General features: G+C 48.9%; 1 protein-coding gene across 5 annotated transcripts in view; it reads right to left on the reverse strand.

Moving 5' to 3' along the window:
• ubac2 (UBA domain containing 2) overlaps positions 1–24,710 on the reverse strand; it is a 353,572-nt gene that overhangs the window by 37,692 nt on the left and 291,170 nt on the right. For 2 of the 5 annotated variants that reach the window (XM_072476073.1, XM_072476076.1), the window contains 3 exons: positions 24,179–24,301; positions 3,137–3,248; positions 207–655 (listed from right to left, as the gene is read on the reverse strand). In XM_072476073.1, coding sequence (XP_072332174.1) covers positions 624–655; positions 3,137–3,248; positions 24,179–24,301 — 267 coding nt within the window. In that variant the 3' untranslated portion in view covers positions 207–623. Of the gene's footprint in view, positions 1–206; positions 656–3,136; positions 3,249–6,841; positions 7,009–24,178; positions 24,302–24,710 lie in introns of those variants that run through there. The other 3 variants (XM_072476074.1, XM_072476075.1, XM_072476077.1) reach the window with 3 other exon arrangements.

A 24,710-nucleotide genomic window follows, 5' to 3' on the forward strand; every position in this document is an offset into this window, starting at 1 on the left:
AACTCCATGATACAATTTGGGGTTCTCTAAACCCTGGCCCATGACAAAAGCTAATGAGGATAAAATAGCCCCGAAGAGTAGGGGGAAGTGAGAAAGAGAAAAAGTTGAAAAATGTAGAAGAAAACATTTTAAATGGGCGAGGATGCGAGAGAGCAATGTTAAATATATGAATCTTTTAAAATTATTGAACCCAGGAAGAAGCAACAAGCTGTATTAAACAATTTTATTGAGAAATTTGAATTCCGTTTGATACATCAACAGATTAATTTACTTTCAGAAAAAGTTTTTCCGCAACTCTGGGAACTTGAAAATACTTTATTTATTAATATTATGACTCTCCGAGGTTTGTTCCCTTAAGTGATTATCCTTTAGTGATTCCTACATGTACTTGATGCCAAAATATAATCAGCTCTTTACAATCTTAAATCAGATATATCCTCTCCCCACCCAAGCATTTCTGACTTGTGTGCTGCCCAGAGCCACCTCAACGTTTGCAGGTACAATGTTGAAGTCAGATGCACAAAGTCCTTGTGAGTCACCACTCCTGCTAGTGTTGAAGTAGGAAGTTGGTGGCCATATTAAGGTCATTGTTGGTTGCTCTCAGAGCCTCCATAGCGTCGACCCTAGAAAAGCCCATCTCCATCAGCCTCGCCACCTGCAACATACACACACAAAAACATCCAAATAAGAAACGTTAAACGTAAGGCAACAAATGCAAGCAGGTTACATCGCCCATCTGCATTCCTGCCTCAGCTAACCTGCTCCTGAAACCATCACCCACTCTCTTAGAACCACAGAATTCTTACAGCGAAGAAAGAGGCTATTTGGCCCATTGAGTCTGCACCGACCATCTGAAAGAGCGCCCTACCACGGCCCACTCCCAGCCCTATCCCCATAACCCTACGTAACCTGCATATATTTGGACACTAAGGGGCAATTTAGAATGGCCAACCCAGCTAACCTGCAGATCATTGGACTGTGGGAGGAAACCAGAGCACCCGGAGGAAACCCAAGCAGACACGGGGAGAACGTGCAGACTCCAAGCAGACGGTCACCTCAGGCCGGAATTGAACCCGGGTCCCTGGCGCTGTGAAACAGCAGTGCTAATCACTGTACCATCTTACGCTTTCTCTTGATTTGGCAATTCCAATGAACTCCTGGTCAGCCTCTAATTTGACATCCTCGACAAACGTAAGCTCAACCAAATTTCTGCTGCCCAAACTCTCATTCACCTGTCACCCCTGTTCCTGCTAACCCACATCAGCTCCCAATTAAGCAACACTTTAACGTTACAATTCTTATTTCTCCAAGGCCTCAGCCGTCCCTATCTCTGTAATCTCCTCCAGCCATATAATCCTAAGAGATATCCTCATTCTTACAATTCTGGCCACTTGAACACCCTCGATTGTAAGCGCTCCATCACTGGCGGCTGAACCTTCAGCTGTTGAGGCTCCGGGATCTGGAATTCCCTCCCGACACCTCTCACGCTTTGTTTAAGACACAACCTCTTTGACCAAGATTTTGGTCCATCTTTGCTAATAGGATTGGATTGGATTTGTTTATTGTCATGTGTACCGTGTTACAGTGAAAAGTATTTTTCTGCGAGCAGCTCAACAGATCATTAAGTACATGAAAATAAAAGAAAATATATAATAGGGCAACACAAGGTACACAATGTAACTACATAAACACTGGCATCGGGTGAAGCAGACAGGGTGTAGTGTTAATGAGGTCAGTCCATAAGAGGGTCGTTAAGGAGTCTGGTAACAGCTGTTTTTGAGTCTGTTCGTGCGTGTTCTCAGACTTTTGTATCTCCTGCCCGATGGAAGAAGTTGGAAGAGTGAGTAAGCCGGGTGGGAGGGATCTTTGATTATGCTGCCCGCTTTCCCCAGGCAGCGGGAGGTGTAGATGGAGTCAATGGATGGCAGGTTTGTGTGATGGACTGGGCTGTGTTCACGACTCTGAAGTTTCTTGCGGTCTTGGGCCGAGCAGTTGCCATACCAGGCTGTGATGCAGCCCGATAGGATGCTTTCTATGGTGCATCTGTAAAAGTTGCTAAGAGTTAATGTGAATATGGCAAATTTCCTTAGTTTCCTGAGGAAGTATAGGCGCTGTTGTGCTTTCTTGGTGGTAGCGTCGACGTGGGTGGACCAGGACAGATTTTTGGAGATGTGCACCCCTAAGAATTTGAAACTGCTAACCATCTCCACCTCGGCCCCGTTGATGCAGACAGGGGTGTGTACAGTACTTTGCTTCCTGAAGTCAATGATCAGCTCTTTAGTTTTGCTGGCATTGAGGGATAGATTGTTGATGCTGCACCACTCCACTAGGTTCTCTATCTCCCGCCTGTATAAGAGCATCTTATGTTTGATAACATTCCTGTGAAGCGCCTTGTTCCTTTTACTACATTAAGGGTTATACAGATACACGATGTTGTTAATATGACACAAAGATGAGAACGTTAAATTTGACGTATTACTGGTTCTGTAGACCAATTTCCCCTCGTTGAGGGGGCAGTTACCAGGGGGCGATGATTTAAGGTGATTGATAGAAGGATGAAGGGGACACGAGGAGAAATATTTTCACCCAGAGGGTGGTGGCTAGCTAGAGTTTTCCGGTGAGGCTGAAACACTCAGCTCATCCCAGGGTAGACGCGATGGGCTGAATGGCCTCTTTCTGGACTGTAACGTTTCTACGGCACTGGTCCAGGAGCCATGTAGGTCAGAGAGCACAAAACAACTGTAAGACCTGTGAGCGGAACATGAGGGAGGGTAGTCCCAGCAAAAGCACAGTCAGCAGAATGAAACTGCAACTCCACATCTGCTAGAAGAGCAACGAAGGGGCTTTTCAACAACTAAGGCATGCTTCAAGATTGTCATGTTTTAGAAGAGGAATGAGTAATTGTGACCTGACATTTTCACTAACAGGAGGTATTATCTATTAAACATCTCAATATGTCCTCCCACAGCCCTTAAATCAGTATCCTCTGGTTCTGCTTTAGTTGTGATTGCATCACGGACGAACATCCGTGTGCTGTTAACATTTATTTAACATTTACCGCTAGCTAAACCATGTATGACCTCAGGCCACAGTCTCAGGATAATAGCCATTTAGAACGCTCATCGTACAAACTCACCGTGCGGAGGGCAGCAAAACTGCGAGCAGAACTGTAATACTCTCATCCCCCACAGACTGCTATCAAACGGTAATCTGTACAACACCATGCTTCTTCCAGTAAAGCTTATTTTCTGATGAACAAAAACATCATCGCAAGAGACCAAATAAATATCCTTCACTCATCTAATGAATCCTGGCAACTGCTTTGTCCGAAGGTCTCAGTAGGCAGCTAGTGGACTGGAAGTCACACTCACCCCTCCACCAGCATTGCTAGTATTGATTATCGTTGCATGAAAGGAGGCTGTCACTAACGTTAATAAAGTGGTGGCATGATAGATTAGAGTAGAGGCTGGTTATCCAAACTGAACTATTTCTACAGTAAACTTTGTGTTATAGAACATACAGCACAGAAGGAGGCCATTTGGCCCATCAAGTCTGCACCGACCCACTTAAGCCCTCACTTCCACTCTAGCCCGTAACCCAATAACCCCTCCTAACATCTTTGGTCACTAAGGGCAATTTACCATGGCCAATCCACCTAACCTAATCCACAGTCTTTGGACTGTGGGAGGAAACCGGAGGAAACCCACGCAGACACGGGGAGAACGTGCAGACTCCGTACAGGCAGTGACTCAGCGGGGAATCGAACCTGGGACCCTGGCGCTGTGGAGCCACAGTGCTAACCACTTGTGCTACCGTGCTGCCCCCGGTATTATACAGCACCCGGCCAACCAGAATTCTCGACTAAACAGAATTTCTGTGTTCTCTTAATACCTTACCAACCAGAAGCAATTAGAAAGTTATCAGACAATAAAGATTTTACAACATACGATTAATACACAACAGTTCTAAGAACCTTGATCAAGTTCAACTGGGGCTTGATTTTCTGAAATAAAGCTTCATTTACCTTTGTGAGGGAGGGGCAAGACTTTATTGAGGCGATGTGATAAAACCTCCCAAGGTGGGAAGAACTCCGCATAAGAACAAAAAGAAATAGGATTGTGAGTAGGGCATTCAGTCCCTCAATCCTGCTCTGCCATTCAACAAGATTGTGGCAGAACTTTGTCATCAGCTCCACCTTGTCCCTGAACCCCAGGGTCCCTTGATTCTCTGAGTTGCAAAAATCTATCAGCTCTTTCTGGAATTTACTCACCAACTGAGACTCTCTGGGATAGAGAATCCCAAAGATTCACAACTGGTAGAGATTGCGGGTTGGCAATGAGCTATCCAAGGAGCCTTGGCGAGTTCCTGCAGTGCATCTTGATACACTTGGTCATTACTGTGCATCGATGGTGGAGGGAGTGAATGTTGAAGGTGGTGGATGGGCTGTTTTGTCCTGGATGGTGTCGAGCTTCTTGGGTATTGTTGGAGCTGCACTCATCCAGGCAAGTGAAGAGCATTCCATCACACTCCAACCTTGTGCCTTGTGGATGGTGGACAGGCTCTGGGGAGTCAGGGGGTGAGTTACTTGCCACAATATTTATCCGGTTGGTCTAGTTTAATTTTGGTCAATGGTAACCCACAGGATGCTAATAGCGGGCGATGCAACAATGGTAATGTCACTGTATAGCAAGGGGAGGTGATTGAGTTCTCTCTTGTTGATATAGTCATTGCCTGGCACGTGTGGCACGAATGCTATTTGCCACTTATCAGCCCAAGTCTAAATCTTGTCCAGGTCTTGCCGCACATGGGCACATACCGTTTTGGTATCCGAGGAGTCGCAAATGGTGCTGAACATTGTGCAATTATCGGCGAACATCCCCATTTCTCCTGACCTTACGAGAGAGAAGGTCATTGATGAAGCAGCTGAAGATGGTTGAATCGAGGGCACTACCCTGAGGGACTCCTGCAGTGATGCCCTGGAACTGAGATGGTTTTGAGCTGCCCTCGCAGAGAGCAGGCGCAGACATGATGGACCAAAAGGCCTTCTTGTTCAATTCTATTTCAGGGGAAACCAGATCAGCACAAAGATAAAAGAGCATGTTGATGGGTTTGGTTGAAGATGGGGGGGAAGAGGAAGCTCGTGTAGAATATGGATCAGTTGGGTTGTATGGCCTCTTTCTATGCTGCCGATTTTGTGCAATTTTGCAGAACCTTTCCCCAGTTTGACAATTACACGACTGAGTGGGCGACGCAGATGAACAACATCTTGTATTTGTGTAGCAGCCCCCCCCCCCCCCCCCCCCCCCCCCCCCGCGCCATCAACATTGGAGGCATTCAAATTGCTAAACAACTCGGCTATTATTATCCCTCCAGGATTGCACCTGGAGTATTGAGGTATTGGAGACACTGCCGCGAGAAACACCCCAGAAGAAAAATCATCGGCTGTTAAATATAACGTTTCAAACATTTCTTTCATCACTTTTGTCAGTGAGTTATAAAAATACTGGAAGGGGAGGGGAAAGAGGTCACTTAAAAGGGAGAGCCAGGTCGAGACCTGACGATGTGCGCTGGAATTAAGGGGAGGCGGTGGAGTAGCAGTAATTCCACTGGATCAGTAATCCACAGTCCCAGGTGGAAGTTCTGGGAACACGGGTTGAAATCCCGCCACGGCAGCTGGTGGAATCGAAAGTCAATTGATAAAATAAAAATGGCAATCTCAGCGAAGGTGAGTATGAAACCACCACAGTGATAAAAATCCACCTTGAGGGAAGGAAATCTGCCATCCTTACCCGGTCTGACCTACTTGTCATTCCAGAACCACAGCAATGTGGTTAACCCGTTACTGCCCTATTAATTGGCCTGCTCAGCTTCAAGGGGAGTTAGGGATGGGCAACAAATGGGAATTAGGGATGGCCTTGCCAACGATACCCACACCCCAGGGAAGAATAAATCAAGCTTTGAGGAGTGCGTCATCACCACAGCACACTGCCAGCTGGAAGGCAGAGTGAATTATGCATCTCCAAACATGAAGCTGACATTTACCATCCCCTAGAATCATCAATCAGCGAAGTGACTTGTGAAACTAACTGGTGTGGTTGCACCAACTTCAATTAACACGCATTTGCTGAATCATTTGGGAAAAGAACAGTAACCTATACAAGGCACAGCATCTCACTGTCGTTAACTTTACAGTTTATACCCCAAAGACCGACATCAGTGCTGTATTTTCCTGGCAGTGTGGGTAGTGAACATCGTCCTCCATTCATTGCATGTACCAGTCATGGCTGGGTAACGCCCTCATTTCTGAATCAACAGGCTGTTGACACATTCCAGAAACTTGAACAGAGAGCTGGGCTGACACTCTCGGTGCTCGTACTGAGGGCGTGCTGTATTACATAGAATATACAGTGCAGAAGGAGGCCATTCGGTCCATCGAGTCTGCACCGACTCACTTATGCCCTCACTTCAACCCTATCCCCTTAACCCAATACCCCCTCCGACCCTTTTTGGACACTAAGGGCAATTTATCATGGACAATCCATCTAACCTGCAAGTCTTCGGACTGTGGGAGGAAACTGGAGCACCCGGAGGAAACCCACACAGACACGGGGGGGAAGGTGCAGACTTGACCCAGCGGGGAATCGAACCTGGGACCCTGACACATTGAAGCCACAGTGCTAACCACTATGCTATTAAACCAAGGCAGCCATCTTCCCTCCTCAGTACATGTGAAAAGTACAGAGGCATGATGGTACTCAGTAAAAGTGGTCCAGAATCAGAGCAAGTCTCCAGCTTACCAACGCACAAAACCACCCATTCACAAGTAAAAAGCCACACTCACCCAGGTTTGTATGATAAACTACAGAATGGATGTGAACTCCTCTAGAAGCGGGAGGGACTAACTGTTATCAGATGCTCTCTCTCCATTTTGCAGGCAAACCATGACATTCGTTCATTCTCTTGGGTAAAGTAGAGCCAGTGAGGGTGAGTTTGGGCTCGCTGAAACACCTGTAGAAAATTCCAACCCCCATCAGGATTACAGAAATTTACAGACAACACATTTTCCGACTGTTGGCACTTGTACCATCCAAGCTGAGTTTGCTTCTGTGTAAGGGGGGGGGGGGGGGGGGGGGGGGCTGCGAAACGTCCTGTGTTCAGGCAGCGCAAAAGGGCGTTATGCTAACCCCGAGCGTGAGGGGTGTGTGAGTTGGGAAATAACTGGGGCAAAATGGTCAAGACGGAGGTGATTGAGAGCTGATTCTGTACATGCTCCTTCAGGATGGATGTGCTTCGGGAGGGTACAGAAAGGTTCGCTGGAATAGAACATTAAACTTATCAGCAGGACCAGGGCTAGGAGTCTTCATTTTGAACGACAGTAACGTATTTTTAGGACAAATATCAGGAAATCAAATATCAGGAAATTCTTCTTCGCACCAAGAGTGATCAACACGTGGAACAAACGTACAGATGGAACAGCAAAAGTTAAAGGTCTGGAACCATTTAGGGAACAATGTGATGCAGCTGTGGAGTAAAGGACTTTAGAATTACTCGCTGCATGAATTAGGATAAACAATATTGCAGCTACTAATTGCTGAGGGAAGTTATGTTCTTTCACTTTGCGAGAGCTCCCTCTGCCTTCCGAGTGTGACATACATTGTTTTTTTGAAACAGACAGTTGTGATCGCAGCTTGCCGTATTTACCGCCAATTGAAGGAAATTGCGTGGCTGTGATAAGCCCCTAATCTCAGCCACAAGAGGACAAACTAATTTTACCCAGAACTCGACACCCAACAGGCTAATCACAAGAGAATGTTGGCACAGTGTCTTGGCCCTTGTGAATATCGGCACAGTCACTGGATTCCTGTGAATATCAGCACAGTCACTGGATTCCTGTGAATATCGGCACAGTCACTGGATTCCTGTGAATATCGGCACAGTCACTGGATCCCTGTAAATATCGGCACAGTCACTCGATTCCTGTGAATATTGGCACCGTCACTGGATCCCTGTGAATATCGGCACAGTCACTGGATCACTGTGAATACCGGCAGTCACTGGATCCCTGTGAATATCGGCACAGTCACTGGATTGCTGTGAATATCGGCACAGTCACTAGATCCCTGTGAATATCGGCACAGTCACTGGATCTCTGTGAATATCGGCACAGTCTCTGGATCCCTGTGAATATCGGCACAGTCACTGGAGTCCTGTGAATATCGGCACAGTCACTGGATCCCTGTGAATACCAGCACAGTCTCTGGATCTCTGTGACCAACGGCACAGTCACTGGATTCCTGTGAATATTGACAGTCACTGGATTCCTGCGACTATCGGCAAAGTCACTGGATTCCTGTGAATATCGGCAGTCACTGGATCCCTGTGAATATCGGCACAGTCACTGGATTCCTGTGAATATCGGCACAGTCACTGGATTCCTGTGAATATCAGCACAGTCAATGGATCCCTGTGAATATCGGCACAGTCACTGGATCCCTGTGAATATCGGCACAGTCACTGGATTCCTGTGAATATCGGCACAGTCACTGGATTCCTGTGAATATCGGCACAGTCACTGGATTCCTGTGAATATCAGCAGTCAATGGATCCCTGTGAATATCGGCACAGTCACTGGAGTCCTGTGAATATCGGCACAGTCACTGGATCCCTGTGAATACCAGCACAGTCTCTGGATCCCTGTGAATATCGGCACAGTCACTGGATTGCTGTGGATATTGACAGTCACTGGATTGCTGTGGATATCGGCACAGTCACTGGTGCCCTGTGATTGGGTGTGATAGTGGTTAGCACTGCTGCCTCACAGAGCTAGGAACCCGGGTTGAATTCCGTCCTCGGGTCACTGTCTGTGCGGAGTCTGCACCTTCTCCCCGTGTCTGCGTGGGTTTCCTCCGGGTGCTCCGGTTTCCTCCCACAGTCCAAAGATGTGCACGGTAGGTGGATTTGTCTTGCTAAGTTGCCCCTTAGTGTCCAAAGGTAAGGTGGGGTTACGGGGATGGGGCGGGGAGTAGGCCTGAATGGGGCGCTCTTTCAGAGGGCCGGTGCAGACTCAATGGGCCAAATAGCCTGTCGGGATTTTATGAATATCCGCCCAGTCTCTGAGATCCCTCCATATATTCCAAAAGTGAAAGGCCAGTTTGTAGCCCCACTCTTTTTTATGACCATATTAAAGTTGACATTCTGTGATTCTTAAACACAAACGGGCTCCTCTCTATTTCACGCTGCATCCTGGGACATGCCTTCTCTTTTTTTAGAAATATTTGTATACAAATTTTTACATGTTTTCAACAGAAAAAAGAAAAACAAAGAACACATAAATAAACATCTTACAACTACATCACGAATTCCCCCAATATACAAACCCCCCATTAAGCAATAATAAACACAGTAGAAAACACAAAGTACACCTCCCCTCTGGGTTGCTGCTGCTGACCACCTCCTAACGCTCCGCTAGAAAGTCTAGGAATGGTTGCCACCGCCTGAATAACCCTTGTACCGACCCTCTCAAGGCAAATTTTACCCTCTCCAATTTAATGAACCCTGCCATGTCGCTGATCCAGGCTTCCACACTTGGGGGCCTCGCATCCTTCCACTGTAGCAGAATCCTCCCCCGGGCTACCAGGGACGCAAAGGCCAGAATACCGGCCTCTTTCGCCTCCTGCACTCCCGGCTCGTTCAATACCCCAAATAGTGCTAACCCCCAGCTCGGCTTAACCTGGGTGTTCACCACCTTATGATTTGCTGGGCTCCCCGAGCACCTCCCACACATGTCTTCCACCCCAAAGAACCTGCTCAGCCTCTCCCCTGTCATGTGCGCTCAGTGAAGAACCTTAAATTGTATCAGGCTAAGCCTGGCGCAAGAGGAGGAAGAATTAACCCTACCCAGGGCGTCCGCCCATGTACCCTCGTCTATCTCCTCCCCAAGCTCCTCCTCCCATTTACCCTTTAGCTCCTCCACCGAGGTCTCCTCCTCTTCCTGTATCTCCTGGTAGAGACCCTGCCTTCTCCAACCCACACCCCCGAGAGCACCCTATCCTGGATCCTGAGTGCTGGAAGCAGAGGGAACCCCCTCACCTGCCGTCTTATAAATGCCCTTACCTGCATGTACCTGAAGGCATTTCCGGGGGGGAAGCCCGAATATTTCCTCCAGCGCCCCAAGGCTCGCAAATGTCCGATCAAAAAACAGGTCCCCCATCTTTCTAATTCCTGCCCTGTGCCAGCTCAGGAACCCTCCATCCATTCTCCCCGGGACGAACCGATGGTTCTCCCGGATCGGGGACCAAACCGAAGCCTCTACCTCACCCCTGTGGCGTCTCCACTGTCCCCAAATTTTCAAAGTTGCCGCCACCACCAGACTCGTGGTGTACCTAGTCGGCGGGAGCGGCAGCGGTGCTGTCACCAGCGCTCCCAGACTCGTGCCCACACAGGATGCCATCTCCAGCCTCTTCCATGCCGCCCACTCCCCCTCCATTACCCACTTGCGTATCATCGCCACATTGGCAGCCCAGTAATACCCACACAGATTAGGTAACGCTAACCCTCCTCTGTCCCTACTCCGCTCCAGAAACACCCTTCTCACCCTCAGGGTCTTTTTCGCCCACCCGAATCCCATGATGCTCCTACTGACCCGCTTAAAAAAGGCCTTAGGGATCAGGATGGGGAGGCACTGGAATACAAAAAGGAACCTTGGGAGCACCGTCATCTTCACCGACTGTACCCTACCCGCCAGGGAGAGTGGCAGCATATCCCACCTTTTAAACTCCTCCTTCATCTGCTCCACCAGCCTCGTTAAGTTGAGCTTGTGTAGGGCCCCCCAGCTCCTGGCCACCTGGATGCCCAGATCCCGAAAACTCCTTTCCGCCCTCTTCAGTGGAAGCTCGTCTATCCCCCTTCCCTGGTCCCCTGGGTGTACCACGAAGAGCTCACTCTTCCCCATGTTGAGGTTATACCCGGAAAAGTCCCCAAACTCCCTGAGGATCTGCATCACCTCTGGCATCCCCCAACATACAGTAACAGGTCATCGGCATACAACGATACCCGGTGTCCCCCCCCCCCCCCCACCCCCCCCCCCCCCCCCACCCCGGACCAGCCCCCTCCAGTTCCTGGACTCCCTTAGAGCCATAGCCAAAGGCTCAATTGCCAATGCAAATAGCAAGTGGGATAGGGGGCACCCCTGCCTCGTCCCCCGGTACAGCCGAAAGTATTCCGACCTCCTCCTACGTTAAGGAGCCTCCGCACATTGGAATTCAGCTGCCTTCCCTTTACAAAACCTGACTGGTCCTCGTGAATCACCCCCCGGGACACAGTCCTCAATTCTGGTAGCCAACACCTTCGCTAACAGCTTCGCGTCCACGTTGAGGAGAGAGATTGGCCTATATGACCCAGACTGTAATGGCTCCTTGTCCCGCTTCAAGATCAGCGAGATCAGCGCCCTGACCATCGTCGGGGGTAGGGCTCCCCCTCCCTCGCCTCATTGAAAGTCCTCACTAATTGAGGGCCCAGCAGTTCCATGTACTTCTGGCAAAATTCCACCGGGAACCCATCTGGCCCCGGTGCCTTCCCCGCCTGCATACTCCCCAGCCCCTTAGTCAGCTCCTCCAGCCCTACCGGTGCCTCAAGCCCAGCCACCTGCTCCTCCTCCACCCTCGGGAACCTCAGCCGGTCCAAAAATGGGCGCATCCCCCCCTTCCATCGGGGGCTCAGATGTATACAGCCCCTCATAAAAGTCTCTAAATACCCCATTTATTCCCACCGCACTCCGCACCGTGTTCCCCCCTTATCCCTAACTCCCCCAATCTCCCTCGCTGCCTCCCGCTTCTGAAGCTGGTGTGCTAACATCCGGTTAGCCTTCTCCCCGTACTCATACACCGCCCCTTGCGCTTTCCTCCACTGCACCTCTGCCTTCTTGGTGGTCAACAGGTCGAACTCGGCCTGGAGGCTTCGTCGCTCCTTGAGTAGTCCCTCCTCGGGGACCTCTGCATACCTCCTATCCTCCCTTAAAATCTCCCCCACCAATCTCTCCCTCTCTCTCCTCTCCTTCTTCTCCTTGTGGGCCCTAGTGGAGATTAGCTCTCCCCTAATCACCGCCTTTAGCGCCTCCCAGACCTCCCTCACCTGCACCTCCCCATTATCATTAGCCTCTAGATAGCTTTCAATACACCCCTGGATTCGCCCGCTCACCTCCTCATCCGCCAGCAAGCCCACATCCAGGCGCCACAGCGGGCGCTGGTCCCTCTCCTCCCCTAGCTCCAGCTCCACCCAATGTGGGGCATGGTCTGAGATGGCTATGGCCGAATTCTCCGTGCCCTCCACCCTCGGAATTAGTGCCCTGCTCATAACGAAGAAGTCTATCCGGGAGTAGGCTTTATGGACGTGGGGGAAAAAATGAAAATTCCCTGCCCCCGGCCTGACAAACCTCCATGGGTCCACTCCTCCCATCTGGTCCATAAACCCCCTCAGCACCTTGGCCGCCGCTGGCCTCTTACCCGTCCTGGACCTGGAGCGGTCCAATGCTGGATCCAGTACCGCGTTGAATTCCTCCCCCATTAGCAAGCTCCCTGCCTCCAGGTCCGGAATCCGGCCCAACATGCGCCGCATAAATCCGGCATCGTCCCAATTCGGGGCATATACATTCACTAGTACCACCCGCACCCCCTGCAGCTTACCACTCACCATCACGTCCCTACCTCCATTGTCTGCCACGATGTTCAGCACCTCAAACGACACCCGCTTCCCCGCCAAAATCGCCACCCCTCGATTCTTTGCGTCCAACCCCGAGTGGAAAACCTGCCCTACCCACCCCTTTCTCAGCCTAACCTGATCTGCCACCCTCAAATGCGTCTCCTGGAGCATAACCACACCTGCCTTCAGTCCCTTCAGGTGCGCAAACACATGGGCCCTCTTGACCGGCCCGTTCAGGCCTCTCACATTCCAAGTTATCAGCCGGATCAGGGGGCATCCCGCCGCACCCCCCCCCAACCGATTAGCCATCCCCTTTTCTAGGCCAGCCACGTGCCCGCGCCTCCCGCACTCTCCATTCCCCCCAGCGTCAGACCCCCGCCCCGACTCTCTCTCCGAGCTCCAGCTCACCTTTGGCCAATGTAGCAGCAACCCAGCCCCCCCCCCCCCCTCCCCCCCAGCTGCGGTGCTCCCCCATAGCACACCCGTAAGTCAGCTGACTCCTGCTGACACCGGCCACTCCCGCCACTCCATCGAACCCCCAGTGTGGTAGTCTCCCCCCACCCCCCCTCCTGTCCATCAGCGGGCGCTCCTCTCCAACACCGCCCTCCCCGCCCCCCCAGCCCTGCCCCTTCCTTCCCTAGCGTGGGAAAAAGCCCGCGCTTTCCATCAAACCGGCCTCGCCCTCTCTGGCGCAGCTCCCTTTTGCGGCCTAATCCCAGCTCCCCCACCTCGGGCCGCCCATCTGCCTTCTCCCAACAGGGCCCCGTCCTTCCAACCACCGACGCCCCCACTCTCACAAAACCCCCACTTCAAACCATTTCACCCTCCCCCACCCAGCACCCAAGGAAACAGTACAGTACAGAACAGAACATCCCCCAAAGCACAGTAACCACAGTAGCCCCCCGCGACCGCCCCTCACAACCGACCCTCAGCCTGAATAAAGGTCCACACCTCCTCCGGCGTCTCAAAGTAATGGTGCCGGTCCCTTAACGTGACCCACAGTCGCGCCGGCTGCAGCATCTCGAATTTCACCCCCTTCCGATGCAGAACCGCCTTAGCCCGGTTGTACCCGGCCCTCTTCTTGGCCACCTCCGCGCTCCAGTCCTGGTATAAACGGACCTCTGCATTCTCCCACCTGCTGCTCCGCTCCTTCTTTGCCCATCTTAGGACACACTCCCTGTCCACCAAGCGGTGGAACCGCACCAATACCGCCCGCGGCGGCTCGTTAGACTTGGGCCTCCTCGCCAGGACTCGGTGGGCCCCATCCAGCTCCAGGGGCCTCGGGAAGGCACCCGCGCCCATCAATGTGTTCAGCATCGTGACCACATATGCTCCGGCATCCGACCCCTCCACTCCCTCCTGGAGACACAGAATCCGCAGATTCTTCCGCCTTGACCGATTCTCCATGTCCTCGAACTTCTCCTGCCATTTCTTATGCAGCGCCTCGTGCGCCTCCGCCTTCACCGCCAGGCTCAATATCTCGTCCTCATTCTCCGAGGCCTTCTGCCGCACCTCCCGGATCGCCGCCCCTTGGGCCTTCTGTGTCTCGACCAGCTTGTCGATTGAAGCCTCCATCGGCTCCAGCAGCTCTGCTTTCAATTCCGTGAAGCAACGCTTGAGAAACTCCTGCTGCTCTTGCGACCACTGCGCCCACGCTGCCTGGTCTCCACCCGCCGCCATCTTGGTTTTCCTCCCTCGCACTTTTCGCTGCACCAGAATTACTTTTGTCATCGCTCCACTCCTGGTCCAATCCATACTGTGCCGGGGAAATGGTACTGTCACCTTCCCACACTGGGAACCGTCAAACAAATGCCGCTGGGGCCCCTCAAAGGAGCCTAAAAGTCAGTTTCTGGCGGGAGCTGCCGAACATGCGACTTAGCTCAGCATAGCCGCAACTGGAAGTTGGACATGCCTTCTCATTGGAACATAATGATCAAATAACGATCTACAAAATTAGCAATACTCGATAGTTCAAGAAATCAAATAAGGAATTCGGAAAGAAGGTCTCTGCACAGCGAGTGGGACTCACTATTACAGGGAGTGGGTGAAGTAGAACATAGAACATAGAAAAATACAGCACAGAACAGGCCCTTCGGCCCACGATGTTGTGCCGAACCTTTGTCCTAGATTAATCATAGATTATCATTGAATTTACAGTGCAGAAGGAGGCCATTCGGCCCTTTGAGTCTGCACCGGCTCTTGGAAAGAGCACCCTACCCAAACTCAACACTTCCACCCAACACCAAGGGCAATTTGGACATTAAGGGCAATTTATCATTGGCCAATTCACCTAACCCGCACATCTTTGGACTGTGGGAGGAAACCGGAGCACCCGGAGGAAACCCACGCAGACACGGGGAGGACGTGCAGACTCCGCACAGACAGTGACCCAAGCCGGAATCGAACCTGGGACCCTGGAGCTGTGAAGCAATTGTGCTATCCACAATGCTACCGTGCTGCCCTTGAGAACAAATAAATCTACACTATCATTTTACTGTAATCCATGTACCTATCCAATAGCTGCTTGAAGGTCCCTAATGTTTCCGACTCAACTACTTCCACAGGCAGTGCATTCCATGCCCCCACTACTCTCTGGGTAAAGAACCTACCTCTGATATCCCTCCTATATCGTCCACCTTTCACCTTAAATTTATGTCCCCTTGTAATGGTTTGTTCCACCCGGGGGAAAAGTCTCTGACTGTCTACTCGATCTATTCCCCTGATCATCTTATAAACCTCTATCAAGTCGCCCCTCATCCTTCTCCGTTCTAATGAGAAAAGGCCTAGCACCCTCAACCTTTCCTCGTAAGACCTACTCTCCATTCCAGGCAACATCCTGGTAAATCTTCTTTGCACCTTTTCCAAAGCTTCCACATCCTTCCTAAAATGTGGCGACCAGAACTGTACACAGTACTCCAAATGTGGCCTTACCAAAGATTTGTACAGCTGCATCATCACCTCACGGCTCTTAAATTCAATCCCTCTGTTAATGAACGCGAGCACACCATAGGCCTTCTTCACAGCTCTATCCACTTGAGTGGCAACTTTCAAAGGTGTATGAACATAGACCCCAAGATCTCTCTGCTCCTCCACATTGCCAAGAACTCTACCGTTAACCCTGTATTCCGCATTCATATTTGTCCTTCCAAAATGGACAACCTCACACTTTTCAGGGTTAAACTCCATCTGCCACTTCTCAGCCCAGCTCTGCATCCTATCTATGTCTCTTTGCAGCCGACAACAGCCCTCCTCACTATCCACAACTCCACCAATCTTCGTATCGTCTGCAAATTTACTGACCCACCCTTCAACTCCCTCATCCAAGTCATTAATGAAAATCACAAACAGCAGAGGACCCAGAACTGATCCCTGCGGTATGCCACTGGTAACTGGGATCCAGGCTGAATATTTGCCATCCACCACCACTCTCTGACTTCTATCGGTTAGCCAGTTCGTTATCCAACTGGCCAAATTTCCCACTATCCCATGCCTCCTTACTTTCTGCATAAGCCTACCATGGGGAACTTTATCAAATGCCTTACTAAAATCCATGTACACTACATCCACTGCTTTACCTTCATCCACATGCTTGGTCACCTCCTCAAAGAATTCAATAAGATTTGTAAGGCAAGACCTACCCCTCACAAATCCGTGCTGACTATCCCTAATCAAGCAGTGTCTTTCCAGATGCTCAGAAATCCTATCCTTCAGTACCCTTTCCATTACTTTGCCTACCACCTAAGTGTGCATGCATTTAAGCAAGGACACAGGTATGGACTGTTTGGGTTGAACAGCCTATTTCTCACCTGTCTATTCGATGTAGCTCTATGTGGGTACCTTATGTTTTGAAGCTTGCACAAGGAATTGCTTTCTTCTCATTTCTATCTATAGTTCAATACAACTACTGTTAACTTCTGCAAGGGAATAAGACAGAGAGGGCAGCTGGGTAACAACCACACGTGAAAACAGAACTGTTGCTGAAGTGAGATGCTTTGACTTTGTTGCAACACCCATCAGAAAAGACAAGATCTGGTTGGAGTGGAGCGACTCACTGTGTGTTCTGCTCGTGAGACAGATTGTGAAGAATCTCCACTCACCTTGTTGTCAGGTGGAGGTTCGAAGAATGTCCCAAAGAGTCTGGGGAGATTTTGTGCATTAAGCCGATTGGAAATGAGCAAGGCATGTGCTTTCCAGCATGTGGAGTGACCAGGCCGAGGAGAAAGACCCACTGCGCCTGTGTGGGCATGGAAATGATGCAAAAAACCCAATCATGGGACCCTGAAGTGGGGCACTATACCGGGGGGAGGCCCAGACATGGACAGGAAGAGATTCCACAGAGAGAGAGAGAGAGAGAGATAGAGAGAGAGAATGAATGAGAATGGGGGAAGGGGCCAATGGAAAGAGGAGATCACTGGTGGGAACCACTGGGAAGAGGGGCAAAGAAAGAGGTTCCACGCGGTAAAAGTGTTGCAGTTGGCAGGCATCAAGGAGTGAGGGCTTGGGAGAAGCCGTCGAGGTCTGAGAGGCAGGTTGGGGTCTCCATGCTGTGGGCTAATTGGGGCAAAGGTAAACCTTTGGAGTAGTGGTGTTCTGCTCAGTGTGCCTGTAGAGCTGACGTTGAGCTTGTGCGTTGGTGTGGGGTGCACACTCGGCGATCCAGTGCAATGGAGGTTGGGTGACAAGGCAGGGACCCTGGGAGGTGAGCAGTCACTAAGGCAGTACAGGTCAGGGCAAATCTTGAAGAGAAATCCAAGGCAAGATCTCTGAAAGGGAAGAGTGAAGACGTGCAGTTCCTCATAAGGGGGACAGTGTTTGCAACTCACTAAACACTGAAGGTTGGGTACGTTGCTGGGAAATCCGTGGGATCTGACTTGGTCGCATTTGCTATCTAGTATTAGGGGCTGCTTTAGCACAGTGGGCTAAACAGCTGGCTTGTAATGCAGAATAATGCCAGCAGTGCAGGTTCAATTTCTGTACCGGCCTCCCTAAACAGGCGCCAGGGCTTTTCACAGTAACTTCATTGAAGCCTATTTGTGACAATAAGCGATTATTATTAGTATGCAGTGTTCAGCCACAGTTTGCCTGTTACTCACATGCACTTCATATTAACTCTGAATGCTAAGAGTTAATACAGCTTTTAACTTCCTGACCTTGCAAGGTAAATTTTACTTTGTTTGTTCAAAAACTGCAGAATATTGTGGCTTTATTATCTTATCAAGTGATTATCCTTGGAAAGAACTTACGTGTGCGTCACAGAATGTCTATAAGGACCACCACCTTTTGCTTGATTTACATTACTGGTGTCAGGAATCATTCCTCTGTGGATTCTACAACTTATTTTAATGCGAAGTCAACGATCATGGGGACAATTTTAACTCAACTCTCTGGGCAAGAGAGTCACAGGACCAGGTAGAATGTTGAATTGACACCCTTCCCAATGTCACCTCGCTGACACCTCGATGGAGAGTACATCAGGGCGGGGGGCGGTATTGCAGTGTAATACCACCTTTATTGCTGTTGGTCAAATAAATCAATGTCACCAGTAGGTGGCAGTCACGATCCATCAGAGAAGCTGTCAGCACGTGCACAAGCTAAAAATGTGTTACACTTTGGTGGGAGGAATAAAGAGTTCACTAAACTGTTTGGAAATCAGCGTCCAAATTGGGTAGAGGAGCAAAGGGATCTAGGGGCATAGCTACACAAATCGCCAAAAGTAGCAACACAGCATACACTGAGGTCCTTTTCTCTAGGGCTAGAATTTAAAGGCAGAGAAGTAATGTCAAACCTTGGTTCGACCACACTTATACTGAACGCAGTTCTGTCTCCTTATCACAAAAAGGATATAGAGGCACTGGAAAAGTTTACAAAGATGATACCAGAACTGAGGGGATATAACTGTCAGGGATATTGAACAGTCCGCGGCTCTTCTATGGAGAAGCAAGAACGGAGAGGTGACGTGGTGGACATCTTCAAAATTTGATGGGCTAGATATTTTTGCTGGTGAGTGAGACCAAAATCAGGGACTGTAAATACAAGATTGTCTCTAATAAATCCAATAGCAAATTCAGGAGACGCTTCTTTACCCAATGAGTGGCGAGAATGTGGAACGCGCCCCCACAGGGAGTGGTTGAGGTGAAGAGTATTGGTACATTTAAGGGGAAGCTGGATAAACACACGAGGGAGAGAGGGATAGGAGGAGAAGGGATGGGAGGAGAAGGGATGGGAGGAGAAGGGATGGGAGGAGGCTGGTGTGGAGCATAAACACTAGCACGGAGCAGTTGGCCCGAATGGCCTGTTTCAATGCTTTGACTTTGATGTGGCAATGTTTATTTATTTTTCCTTCCCAACTGATTACACCTTTAAATTGAACAAAACGCAGGACATCGTTGTTACAGGTCTCACAGACATACGCTGCTGCCGCCTGCTCTCCCAGCCACTGAAATTCCGATTCACCGTCAGTCATTTTTCACGAGACAATCCATACTTCACAGAATGGACTGTGGGTATAAATGAATCAGTCCCACTGGAGACAGCCGCTATGTTACACAAAGACAAAATAAAGAATTGTTTATAATGTTTACCCAAAATAAAGTTCATTTTTACATGGTACCATGACTTGGCTTGACAGCGTCAAGACCGTGGCTCCTTGTGCGTATCTGTAGATTAAAGTGATAGCTGAAATCTCTATAATATACTATCAACCTCATCGTAAAATTTTAAACAACCATGTTAGGCAAAAACAACTTGCCTTCTATCTTTCCAGCCTTCTGGCCTTAACAGCGAGTCTCACAATGTCAGTTAATAACCAGCTCTTCCATCTTCTTGGGCAAGGGGTGCTGAGAGTGAAGGGTGGCTGCACCAGACTCGCTGGCAGTGGACAGGCTTTTGGAGATTTAAACTCAATAATTGTAATGTGACGACCATTTTGCAGTCTGATTCAATACACTATTTAGCATCGTAAACTGATATGGTCAGAAGCCATTTTGAGTTAATCTAGGGGATATTTTAAAACTAACTCGTTACTGCCTCATTGGAAACCACCCAGAGATGATTAGACAAGTGGAGAGCTTCAATTGTGAGACAGATGAAGATTACATAATTTATCAGTAGATGCATTGGTAAAGGCTCGTAATACAATCTGTAACAGGAAGTCTGTAATGTTTTACGTTTTATCGTGACACATAATTAATTTAAATATACTAATTGTAACATGATGGTTCTCAAACTACTCTGGAGAGATAAACTAAGATAAAGCCGAACCCTTCCTGACCATGGCTGGTTACGGCAGCACGGTAGCACAGTGGTTAGCACTGTTGCTTCACAGCGTCAGGGTCCCAGGTTCGATTCCTGGCTTGGGTCACTGACAGTGCGGAGTCTGCACGTTCTCCCCGTGTCTGCGTGGGTTTCCTCCGGGTGCTCCGGTTTCCGCCCACAAGACGTGCTGTTAGGTGAATTGGACATTCTGAATTCCCCCTCAGTGTACCCGAACAGGCGCCGGAGTGTGGCGACTAGGGGCTTTTCGCTGTAACTTCATTGCAGTGTTAATGTACACCTACTTGTGACAATAAAGATTATTATTATTACATTAAAATGGGTAAATAATGAGGCATTATTCAAGTCTAAAACATCTTGAGTCGCCCCATCGTATTCCTGTCTGGGAAGATGCTGACAGGCGTTAGGAACTAATTATAAATTAGCAGAAGGTCAAGTTAACCAATTATTGTTCGACAGTTCGGCTAATTCAAGATAAGGAAAGACGAGCTGAGGTTATAAAAGCGAAGGTATTGGGAAGCCATTTTGTCAGCATGTAATCTACATACTGAGAGTTACCATCACTCTGCACCTTCAGTCTGATCTTCCCAGGAAGCCGTGAGACGTCTGCTTATTTGTGAAGTGAAGCTTTTTCCTTTTACTGTTAATTGAAACAGTGTCTTCTATCTTTTAAACTTGTTACCTTTCTACCTTTTAACTGTCAATAAATCTTTTGAATTTACCATCTGAAATGCCCAGTCTTGCCTGATGGTTAAGTCCAGTGCAAACTAAATGATTTATCAGATAATTCACAATTGGGGATATATCGCAAATGAATTGTACCCCAGAAATCAGATTCAACAGGGGATTTGTGGTCTCCTGTTGTTCACAGTGGCCCACACCCCCAGGATATCCCTCCCTTTTTCCTCTGCTATTCTGCTGTCGCCGTTTACAATCCATATGGACCCACCTTAAGACCACAAGACATAGGAGCAGAATTAGGCCACTCGGCCCATCAAGTCTGCTCCGCCATTCAATCATGGCTGATATTTTTCTTATCCCCATCCTCCTGCCTTCTCCCCATAACCCCTGATCCCCTTATTAACCAAGAACCTATCTATCTCTGTCTTAAAGACACTCAGTGATTTGGCCTCCACAGCCTTCTGCGGCAAAGAGTTCCACAGATTCAACACCCTCTGGCTGAAGAAATTCCTCCTCATCTCAGTTTTAACGTGACCCCTTCAGTCTGAGGTTGTGCCCTCTGCTTCTAGTTTTTCCTACAAGTGGAAACATCCTCTCCACATCCATTCTATCCAGGTCTCTCAGTATCCTGTAAGTTTCAATAAGATCCCCCCTCAATCCTCTAAACTCCGACGAGTACAGACCCAGAGTCTTCAACCGCTCCTCATATGACAAGCTCTTCATTCCAGGGATCATTCTTATGAATCTCCTCTGGACCCTTTCCAAGGCCAGCACATCCTTCCTTAGATACGGGGCCCAAAACTGCTCACAATACAAACTGCTCACAATACTCTAAATGGGGTCTGACCAGAGTCTTGTATAGCCTCAGAAGTACATCCTTGCTCTTGTATTCTAGCCGTCGCGACCTGAATAGTAACACTGCATTTGCCTTTCTAACTGCTGACTGAACCTGCATGTTAACCTGAAGGGAATCTTAAACTAGGACTCCCAAGTCCCTTTGTGCTTCTGATTTCTTGAGCATTTTCCCATTTAGAAAATAGTCTATGCCTGTATTCTTCCTACCAAAGTGCATAACCTCACACATTTCCACATTGTATTCCATCTGCCATTTCTTTTGCCCACTCTCCTAGCCGTCCAGGTCCTTCTGCAGCCCCCCTGCTTCCTCAATACTACCTGTCCCTCTGCATATCTTTGTATCATCTGCAAACTTAGCAACAGTGCCTTCAGTTCCTTCTTCCAGATCGTTAATGTATATTGTGAAAAGTTATGGTCCCAGCACCGATCCCGGAGGCACACCACTAGTCACCGGCTGTCATCCTGAAAAAGAACCCTTTATCCCCACTCTCTGCCTTCTGCCAGTCAGCCATTATCTGTCCTATTGCCACATCCTTCTGCTTTGCACCATCACCCTTTCTGTCACTGAATCACTCCAGTCCTCTACCCTACCACCAACCTTTCCTTTTGACCACACTCAGCCACACTCGTATATTGCTGAGAAGTCTCTAGCTCAAACATCGTTGGCAGGGCGAATGAAAAAGCGGAGTAGTACCAAAATGGCGAATGACTGCAGAATTCCAAGGTGCAGAGGGAGCTTGGTGTTCTCGAGCATTAGTCACAAGAAGTTAGTCTGCAGGTGTAGCATGTAATCAAGAGGGTTTGTGGACTGCTATCCTTCATAACGAGAGGAATTGAACATAAAAGTAAGGATGTTGTGTTTCAGTTATACAGGGCACAGCCGAGACCGCACCTCTTACACGGTAGGCAGTTTTGGTCTCTTTATTTAAGGAAGGATGTAAATGTGTTGGAGGAGGTTCACTGGATTGATGCCTGGATTGAGCAGGTTGTCTGATGAGGAAAGGTTGGAAAAGCTGGGATTGTTTTCACTGGAGTTTATAGAAGAGTGAGGGGTGACTCGATAGAGGTACACAAGATCCGGAATGGTCTTGACATGGTGGACGTGGAAATTATATTTCCTCTTGTGGATGAGTCCAGAGCCAGTGGGCATGGTTATAAAATTCGGGATCGCCCTGAAAGGGCAGAAATCAGACGTCTTTTCTCTCAGAGGACTTTGCAGCTTTGGGACGCTGCCTCAGAAGAAGCTGGAGGCGGGGTCACTGAATATTTTCAAGGCGGAGGCAGATGGATTCTTGTTGGGAAAAGAAACCAAAGGTTATCGGTGTAGAGCGATTGAATAAACTCGGTTTGTTCTCACTGGAACGAAGGAGGTTGAGGGGAGACCTGATAGAGGTATATAAAATTATGAGGGGCATAGACAGAGTGGATAGTCAGAGACTTTTCCCCAGGGTAGAGGGGTCAATTACTAGGGGGCATAGGTTTAAGCTGAGAGGGGCAAGGTTTAGAGTAGATGTACGAGGCAAGTTTTTTACGCAGAGGGTAGTGGGTGCCTGGAACTCACTACCGGAGGAGGTGGTGGAAGCAGGGACGATAGTGATGTTTAAGGGGCATCTTGACAAATATATGAATAGGATGGGAATAGAGGGATACGGACCCAGGAAGTGTAGAAGATTGTAGTTTAGTGGGGCAGCATGGTCGGCACGGGCTTGGAGGGCCGAAGGGCCTGTTCCTGTGCTGTACATTTCTTTGTTCTTTGTTCTTTGTAGATGGGAATGTGGAAGTCTAAACACAAATTGATCTGCCATATTGAATGATGGAGCAGGCTTGAGGGACCGAATGGCCTACTTCAGTTCCTATTTTGCATGTATTGTCCTGTTCTGATGAAAGGTCATAGACTGAAACGTTAAGTCTGTTTCTCTTTCCGCAGAGGCTGCCTGATTTGCTGAGTGCTACCAGCACTGGCAGCTTTTTATTTCTGATTTCCAGCATCTACAGTATTTTGCATTTGAACAGAACAGAAAGGGACTGGAGTAGACCCACTGGCTTCCTCAAACCTACGCCCATTCAACAAGATCACTGCTGATCAGCCACCTCAGCTCCACCTTCCTGCAGTATTTCTATATCCATTAGCTCTGTTAGGGCCCAAAATCTATTGATCTCAGATTTGAATATACTCACTGACCGAGCATCCACAGCTCTTTGCAGTAGAGAATTCCCAAGATTCACAAGCCTTTGAGCGAAGACATCTTCCCTCAATGGCCGACCCCTTATTCTGAGATCACGACCCCTAGTTCTTGACTCTCCAACCGGGGGAAGCAGCATCCCAGCACCTCCCCAGTCTAGCCCCTTCGGAATTGTAAATGATTCCATGAGGGTTGCCACTCATTCTTCGGAATTCCAGGCATTTTGAGCCTAACCTACTCAATTTCACCCCACCCATAGGCCAATCCCCGCATCCCAGGGAGCAGTCTAGCAAAACCTTTGCTGCGCTCCCTCTAAAGCAAGTATGTCCAACAAGTAACTTTGTCAAAGAATCGTCAGGCGCGTTGATCAATGCTGGTTTCTGGAGCAAGTATAAAAAACATTCGGCTCCGAGTGACCTGTGCTGCAAAATTGCTTTTGTGACCGTCGTATCGGCCTGCAAGACGTTACCTCGTGCCACAGGAATGCGTACCTGCTCTTCAGAGACTGCAGCTGCTGTTGAAGGTGTGTTCGGTCCACTCTCTTGCTGTTGATTGTTGGAAGGAAATCTGTTTCGCAGCGGTGGAAAGAGTCTATTCCAGTTAATCAAGCCGCCCTGGAAATTGCAAAGAAAGTTTAGTGGTTCTATTCGCCGCTACTGAAATGTCGCAAAATTCCACTTGCAAGACAGATGAAGATCAAATTCAATGCATCACAGATTGGAGAGCTACTGCTTTGGGTGCAATTGGAAAATTGCTGTGGTTTGGTTACACTTCTAATTTCCGCCAAGACGGATTTGCAAAATCACAGACATGAGGTTTTCTATGAACCAGTGCGGGGCAGCATACATTTTTGTTTTCGATAACATGTGCTTAGGCTGGTCTTATTGGTACAGCTGAAAATGGGTTTATCACCAATTATCACCATTTTTAATCGAGAGAACTCTGTGATTAACGTGAATCAAAGTCACTGAAATTGGACTTCAAAATACTGTACTGAACCATTTACTAATTTCACTGCTCAGT

Source organism: Scyliorhinus torazame, chromosome 15 (assembly GCF_047496885.1).
Source record: "Scyliorhinus torazame isolate Kashiwa2021f chromosome 15, sScyTor2.1, whole genome shotgun sequence".
Taxonomy (NCBI): Eukaryota; Metazoa; Chordata; class Chondrichthyes; order Carcharhiniformes; family Scyliorhinidae; genus Scyliorhinus; species Scyliorhinus torazame.